Source organism: Ahaetulla prasina, chromosome 3 (genome assembly GCF_028640845.1).
Source record: "Ahaetulla prasina isolate Xishuangbanna chromosome 3, ASM2864084v1, whole genome shotgun sequence".
In the NCBI taxonomy this organism is placed as follows: domain Eukaryota; kingdom Metazoa; phylum Chordata; class Lepidosauria; order Squamata; family Colubridae; genus Ahaetulla; species Ahaetulla prasina.
Window position 1 is genome coordinate 156801311 of NC_080541.1, and position 7848 is coordinate 156809158.

At 41.2% G+C, this 7848-nt stretch overlaps 1 protein-coding gene across 2 annotated transcripts in view; it reads right to left on the reverse strand.

Moving 5' to 3' along the window:
* Positions 1-6169, reverse strand: part of ST6GALNAC5 (ST6 N-acetylgalactosaminide alpha-2,6-sialyltransferase 5) — an 84092-nt gene extending 77923 nt beyond the window's left edge. The window contains exons 1-2 of one of the 2 annotated variants that reach the window (XM_058175272.1): positions 5951-6169; positions 4390-4659 (exon numbers count right to left, since the gene is read on the reverse strand). In XM_058175272.1, coding sequence (XP_058031255.1) covers positions 4390-4659; positions 5951-5965 — 285 coding nt within the window. In that variant the 5' untranslated portion in view covers positions 5966-6169. The remainder of the gene's footprint in view (positions 1-4389; positions 4660-5950) is intronic. The other variant, XM_058175273.1, reaches the window with a different exon arrangement.
* Between the last annotated feature and the right edge of the window lie 1679 nt (positions 6170-7848).

Sequence of the window (7848 nt, forward strand, 5' to 3'; positions counted from 1 at the left end):
GTTCTTATTGGTTGGGAATTCCATACTGGGTGGGCTTACTCTGACCTCAGGAGGAATGACAGAAGGGAGAAGCCATGGTGATATTTAGGAGGTTTTTCTGGCAACAGCATACAAGTGGTTAAACTCCTCTTTCTGAACTCTTTATCATTGAAAATAATCTGGTTATGCATTCTTCTAAAATGATTCAGAAGGGGTGGTATAGAAAGAAGACAGCATGAACCCACTGACTTTTTAAAAAGCAGATGTATGGTTCAAGGTTTCTGCTGAGCCTTAGCATTACGATGCAGCTACTATCAAGAGACATATTAATATAATGAATGTATAGGTTTTATTATTTTATACTTTATTATTATTTTTTATTTTATTATTATTTTTTATTTTATACCTACGGTTTGGCACCGTAGGTGATGGCGGTGATCTTTACGATCACCAATCTCTGGATTATGTGGAATCGCTAGGACAGCTTAAATCTGCTGCCCAGCGGTTCGGAAAACCCCCTCTTCGGGAGAAGGAGAAGGGGTGAGCTGAGGGCAGAGGTTGAATTTCCCTAAAGCCCCTGAGAAAAAAGGGGTTTGAAGGGTTAAGTTCCCTCCAGTAACCCGAAGTGCTCCAGATCCGAGGATTCTTCTGCTTTGGCGGAACCAATCACCACGACCAAACGCCGAGATTTATTTTGGACAATAAAGGATTATACCGGACAGAACGAAAGTGGGAGAACTTTAAGCAAGTAGCCAAGCCGATTCCCGATACTTTGTAACAAGCTTGAAAACAGCAAGAAAATGGAGGCGAATTGTTAACAAGTTAACGAGTGGAAAGCGAAAGTGATACTTTCAGCGTGTGCCTCTGCAGTTGGTAATTTGCATGTTACTTGCTGCTTTAACTCTTTGCTGCCTGCTGATAGAATCTAGGAGATTTTTAAATACTGCTTTAAAAGACTGTGTTTCTCAGAAGTTAAGAAGATTTAAAGTGAATATTAAGTTGGAAATAAATAAATAAATAATTTTATAGAAGATGGCAGCCAAACAATTAAAGTCTACTGTAACAAAGAGCTTTGGAACTTTATCAGCTGGTGCCTCTCCAGCTCATACAGCAGAGACTAGAACATTGAATTTAGAGGCGTTACAAGAGAACTTAAAAGGCTTTATAGAAGAAAAATTTAAAGTAATAACTGATGAGATGTCTGAAATGAAAGAGCAGATATCAGAAATTCAAGTGGGAAATAAAGAAGTTAAAGAAGGATTTGTAATGGCAGTACAAAGTTTGGCAACGAATGTGATTTTATTGGAAGAGGAGGTTGAAGTAATTAAGCAACATAATTCAAAATTAGAAAATAAAATGGATGAATTTCAAAGTAAAATGGAAAAGACAGAGGATGAAATAGTTTTGATACAATACAGAAATATGGAATTTGCTCTTAGAATCTGAGGTTTGAAAGAAAATAAGGAAGAGAATTTAAGGGAAATTTTTTCTGAAGTATTTGCTGAGATATTAGCAGCTCGTCCAGCAGATGTGGCTTATCAAATTGAAAAAATATATCGTGTGAATTCTTGGATAGCAAGGCAAAAAAGTTGCCAAGGGATGTTGTTATTTATTTTACAAACAGAATAGTGAGAAATCAGATTTTGCAAGCTTCATATAAGGGGAGAAGATTCAGATTGCTGGTCAAGATATCTTGATATTAAAGGAAATTCCACCAAAATGTTAAGGGCTAGGAAGGAATTTGCCTTCCTGGTGAATGAACTTAAAAACATCAGATTGAATATAGATGGGATATTCCAACTGGTATAATAGTATATTATGCAGGAAAGTACATCGTTTCAATACAGTTGGAAAAGCAAGAGAATTTTATGTTGAGGTATTAAAAGTTGGAAGTCTTCCCCATTGGAAGCTAGAAGAAGGAGGCTGAAGTGAAGGAAGAGAAGTGAAGCAGATACAAGAACAGATTGTGATGGAAGAAGATTTATTACAAGTGTTGGAAATACCTACGACGGGTTTAGATTCAAAAGAACAAAGGCTGACTAGAGCTGCTGCTAAACGCAAGGAACAAGAGATGAAGGCACAACAACAACTGGCAACTACTACAATGGAAACAGTGGGAGGAGCAAGGCCTAAAGTAAAATGTGATCTGCGGCTGGTGTTCCAAAAGTTTCCTTTGGCCGATAATGGCAATTAAACTATTATCTTGGAATGTTAATGGCCTGAATTCACCGCAGAAGAGAAGGAAAGTATTTCATTATTTGAAATAATTTAAAAATGACATTACCTGTTTACAAGAAACACATATTAGATCTTGCTAAATGTTGGAGATGCGATTGTGAAGATGCTACTTATTACCATATATGGTGGACTTGTAAAAAAGTTAAAGTATTTTGGATTAAAGGCTGGTGGATCATGCAGAATATTTTGAAAAGAAGATTAAGTTTACTCCAGTTCTTTCTACTAGGAATAATTATGGACTATACAGCTATAGAGACTAAATTGATTTTGAACTTAATAACAGTCGCAAGACTTTTGATTGCTCAGTATTGGAAGAAAGAAGAATTACCTACAATCGAAGAATGGACAAAACAAAACAACAAATGGACACTCAAAGTATCAAATCTGGCAGAGATGACAAAAATCTCCGCTTACTTGAAAGACTATACTAGAAAAATATATTTTAGAATGGAAAATGTGGATTGATTATATTTAAAATAAGTATCAGATAAAAAAAAAATATCGAATAGCATATGAGTAAATTTAGGAAATATTTTGTATTAGATATATTTTTGAAGGAGAGGGGAATTGAGAGTGTGACTAAGTGTGGTGTGACTAAAGATTATAATTTAGGAATTATTTTGGATTATGATTGTTAGTTTTGATACCTGCATTTTGTTCTGGGAAGTCGGGGTGGGGGTGGGGGTAAGGGGAGGGAATTGGGGGTTTGGTAGAGATGGAGTGATGGTTAATGTACAGGGATTATTGAAGAAATATAATTAATGTAGGGTCGGGTCTGCATAGTTACCATTTTAGAACGGTGGGGAGGAGAAAAGAGAGTAGGAGGTAGGAAAGAGGAGAAGAGGAAGGAAGAGGATAGTAGAGGAGAAGGAAGGTGTAGGGTGGAAGGAGGAGTGGATGTAGATAAGAGAAGGAGAGGAAGGTTTGGAAAGTAAAAGAAGGTAGAAGAGGGAAGAGTGTTAAAAAGGGTGGTGGTGACTGGGCAAGCCCGACTAATTGTATATAACTGTACATTGGATGAATTATTTGATATGATTGTAAAAATAAAACTTTTTATAAAAAAAAAAAAAAAAGAGACATATTAATATAATGAATGTATAGGTTTTATTATTTTTTCCTGTTTTTGAACTTTTAAAATTATTTTAAGGCACACAGAGGGTATAAATTGTTTAAAAAAACTTTTTTCAGCATCTCTTCCTGCACTAATAGAACATATTTCTGAATTCTTCAAAATAAAGTAAAATAAATAAAAAATGTATCTTAAAAGTTTTCTGAACTAGACTAGGTGTCTAGGATTTTTTTAAAAAAAGAATTCAGTGATGACTATTTCATAGAGAACTACTTCACATACTCACTCACCCTGGCTTTTTAATCAGATATGCCTTCTATTTTTTTAAACAAATATGTAATTTTAAATTATTTTTTTCTTTAATGTCTTGAATGATGACAATGTCAAATCTACCAAAGAATTAAGAAAAAAAAATCAGCATCACGGATGTTATTCTTCCAAGAAGCAGAAACATTGTATTTTGACTCATAAAAGTAAGAGATGCCCTTTAAAAATTACCCTCTTTTTATAGAACCACTCCAGCAAAGCAGTGTGATCAAAGCTATTTATCTGTGTGATAATTTAGGACCTGCCTGAGTGGCGGCTTGACCTTTGAGAGCAGGGCAAATATTTCCAAGGAAATAGAACATGCTGTAAACTATTTGTCAATTAAATGGAAACCAGTCTAGCATTGCCATCAAATTAAACATTAGTCTGTAACAACCTGTGGGAGAGATTGCTCTTTAGAGTCGCTCAAGCCTGCTGTTGAAACCACCATTATTCCTTATAGATTGCAATTATCCAGAATGCAGAAGAAAAAGACAGTTGGGCTGCTAAAAACATCCCACAGCGCCTACCTCTCTTTAAGCAGTCAATATGTCAAAGAAGACAAGGGCCCGTTTGAAACCTCCACTCCTGATTGCCAAGCTGCAAAGAACTGAGTGCCTAGCACATCCTTCCTTCCTGACCTTTCGGTCTCCCTGCAATCTTTCTCCTTTCTTCTTCTTCTTCAAACCATCCGATCCGCAACTTAAAAGCGGGACGGGAAAAAAAGGAGCTCAATCTCAAACGTCAATCAACCCGCCTGGCGCCTTCCTCCCGCAGCACCGCTACTCTGCGCTCACCTTGTGATCCAGGACGCTGATGTAGCCTTCCAAAAGACGGTCGGCGAGGCCGGGAAAGGGTCGCGGGGAGGCTGTACTGAAGGGCTGTTGGCTGTCCGGCTTCTGAAGTGGGGTGGTCGCCGCCACCTGCTGCTGAACTTGCTCTTTCAAGGCCCTTCTGCCGCCGGCACCATCATTGCCGCCGCTGCCTCCGCTCCCGATGCTGCCGTACATAAGCAACAAGCTCGTGCACATGGTGGTGAGCGCTAAAGACACAGCCAGTCCATGGCGCTGTAAGGAGGGAGGGGCAAAGAGAGGCTGAGAACCCGCTGGACACACAGCGCGGGTCAGGGCTGAGCGGGCGAGAGGCGGGCAAGAGGACCTCAACAGCACAGCCGAACTGCGGCGCCGGCAAATTAACGCTGCTCGGCCGCCGGGGTGTCTCTCTCCCGTGGAGCTCCACAGCTTCCCTCCTCCCCGCGTCTCTTCTTAGCGCGACTCGCAGCGGCGCCTAGCTTGCCTCCCCCCCATCTCTCTTGATTTCCCGCCAGTTTTGCCCCCCCACAACTTCTCCCCGCAATTAGGCAATGCCGCAAATGGCCGGGCGGACTCTTGCCCGGCTTGACTGAATTGGCAGCGAGGCTGGCCATTCTCTCTCTCTCTCTCTCTCTCTCTTCCCCTTAGGCTGCCGAAGGGAGCGCACACACCCTGACGCACGCCCCTCGGTGAAGCGGCTCGCAGGCTGTGGAAGTTTGGACTTCTTCTGGAAGGGCTGGAGGGGTTGTTTCTTCCAAATAATAAAAAAAAAAATCCTGATAAATTCGAAATAAAAGGAAGCTGAGGGACTGCGGGGAAGAAGGTTGCTCGCTCGTCTCGTTTTTGCAATTAGGGGCGGAAAGACGCCGCGCGCCTATGCGCCTATTAGCCCTTTTGCAAGTTCCAAAGCAAAACGCGAAAAGTGCACTTGGAGGTTGCAACGCGTCGCCCACTCTCCTTTTTACTCCGGTCTCTTCTTAGCCTCCACCCCCCCTTTTTTTCCCCCCTTATCCACACCCCTCTCGGGCTCGGCCACCTTTCCTTTGCCATCCCCGCCGACCTCTCAATTTTGGCTTTACGTTTTGAATCTATAGATTTGCAACCCGTCTTCTCTCTCCAACATTAAGGCGTGAATATATACAAATGTATATATATAGTATATATATATACACACACACATATATATATAGCCTTAAATGGTTAGGTGGGAGATCGCTGCTCAAAAGACCATAAAGACCTCGCCACTCTTCGGATTACCGAGGGCGACCCACATCCCTGCATTTCAAGCTGGACTCTTCTTCCCCGCCAGCCCTATATACACCGACCCTGCGCTGCCCCAGCTTCCCAAAGAAAGGCAGGCGACGGAAAGTTATTTGCCTCTTCCTGCGGATTTTGCCAAATGCCCATCGGCAGCACACCCACCAGCCCCGGCTAAAATCACAAATCCAGCCTCCCGGAGGATCTCCGAGAACACCCGCCAATTCCCACGCCGAATCTCACGGTCTCGTTTCAAGTCCTCGTGGCGATCTGGGATCCACGGACTTACCACCAACGTCTTCATTTTTGTATTCCCCCCGTCCTTTATACCGCGATCTCAGGCTCGAGCATCTGAAATCACTTTTTCTCCCACGGCTTCCATGGCAAAGGAACCGGCGACATAGTTTCTGGCGGGAACAGCGAGCGAAAAATCCAGAGCCGCGGCGAGGATCGACCCAACCTTGAGCCGGCGAGAGAAGCGCGGCTATTGCAGAGATTAGAGGCGGAATTAAAACTGGACCCTTTTAGAGTCTCCCAGTGATCTGCACAAGTACCGCCTGGCGACGCTTTCTGGGTCCTAAACCACGCCTTTTCCTATGCCTTCTCTCACTGAATTTCAGTGTGTGTAGAAATTAGCAGCTTTCCATTGGGTTTGTTCTTAGCTAGCAATCTGGGGGGGAAAACTCATTTTATCAAAGCAGGAATCTGGTGCTATAAAGGAGAAATGTCTTTTGTGGTGGAGACATCATCCAAGCAGTGCATCATCCAAGCAGTACAAAAACTATAGGTCCGGGGAGTGGTGGAGATTCTACAATCTCTTGTTTAATCACTAGGCAATCTTGTAATCATCAGCAGTGACACGCTTTCAAAACACAGCAGTGGTATTTGTAAAATCCTGTTTTAAAGAAAATGTTTTAATTATATTATTTCCCTCTTTCCTGTAAAAGTTTCTTGGCACTAGTAACCATCCCTCAAGATTTATATTTGAACTATAATAACTTGCTTACCACATTAAAACATTAAAGTCGGCTTGGTTGTTATTTAGGAGGTTGCTCTAACATATTTCTAAACACTAAAACATTTGAAATATTGCCATTGCCTACTCCTACAGCAAGCTTGTCTTATTTATTTATTTATTGCTTTATGTTTTAAAAAGGTAAGACTCATCTATATTCTACCATCCAGATGTATAGCTAATTAATAGCATATTATATCTGTTTTCATATCAGTCCTTTAAATTAACAGTTTAATTTACTGTTTTCAATAGGAGTTTCTGTGTAAACAAAAATATTTCATGCCTTTCTTGCATAAAACTATAGTGAACTAAAGTCTATGGGAATTGGTAGATTCTTCTTATTCCTGTAGCTGATGTCTATGCAGGAGTTGATAGTTTCTTTTATTTCCATAGCTGATGCCTATATATTAACAGGAACTGGTGTCAAGATTTTAAAATAATTTACAAATTCTGTGACAACAATTTAGAAACTTTAATTATCAACTGCAAACCATACTATTCGCCTCATGAATTTTCCTCATTTCTTCTAATTGCTGTTTATGTCCCACCACAAGCCTGTGTAAACAAGGCATTACAAACTCTAGCTGACCAAATCTTGGAGGCTGAAGCCAAACACCCTGATTCACTGGCCATTGTTTTGGGAGATCTAAACAAGGCAAACTTAAGAAAAGAGCTACCAAAATACTTTCAGCATGTCAATTGTCCCACCACAGGCAAGAATACTCTAGACCAGTGGTTCTCAACCTTTATATTGCTGCGACCCCTTTAATACAATTCCCCACGATGTGGCGACCCCTTTAATACAATTCCCCACAATGTGGCGACCCCTTTAATACAATTCCCCACGATGTGGCGACCCCAACCATAAAATTATTTTTGTTTTGAATTTATCACGCCTGAAGCCGTATTGGCTAGCGATCTGAACTGCTTGCAATTGCCTTGAGGACGGATGCATTAAAGCGGAAACTCCTCCCCTATTAAGTTTATCGTGCCTGAAGCCAGATTAGGCTAGCAATTGGGAGTGATTGCAGCTGGCTTGAGAGGGAGACATCAGAGCAAAGATTTCTCTCTTTTTTAATTCATCACACCTGAAGCCGAATTCGGCTAGCGATTTGAAGAGCCTGCAGCTGGCTTGTGGAGTCAACCATTGGAGCGCGATTCTTCGACTCGCA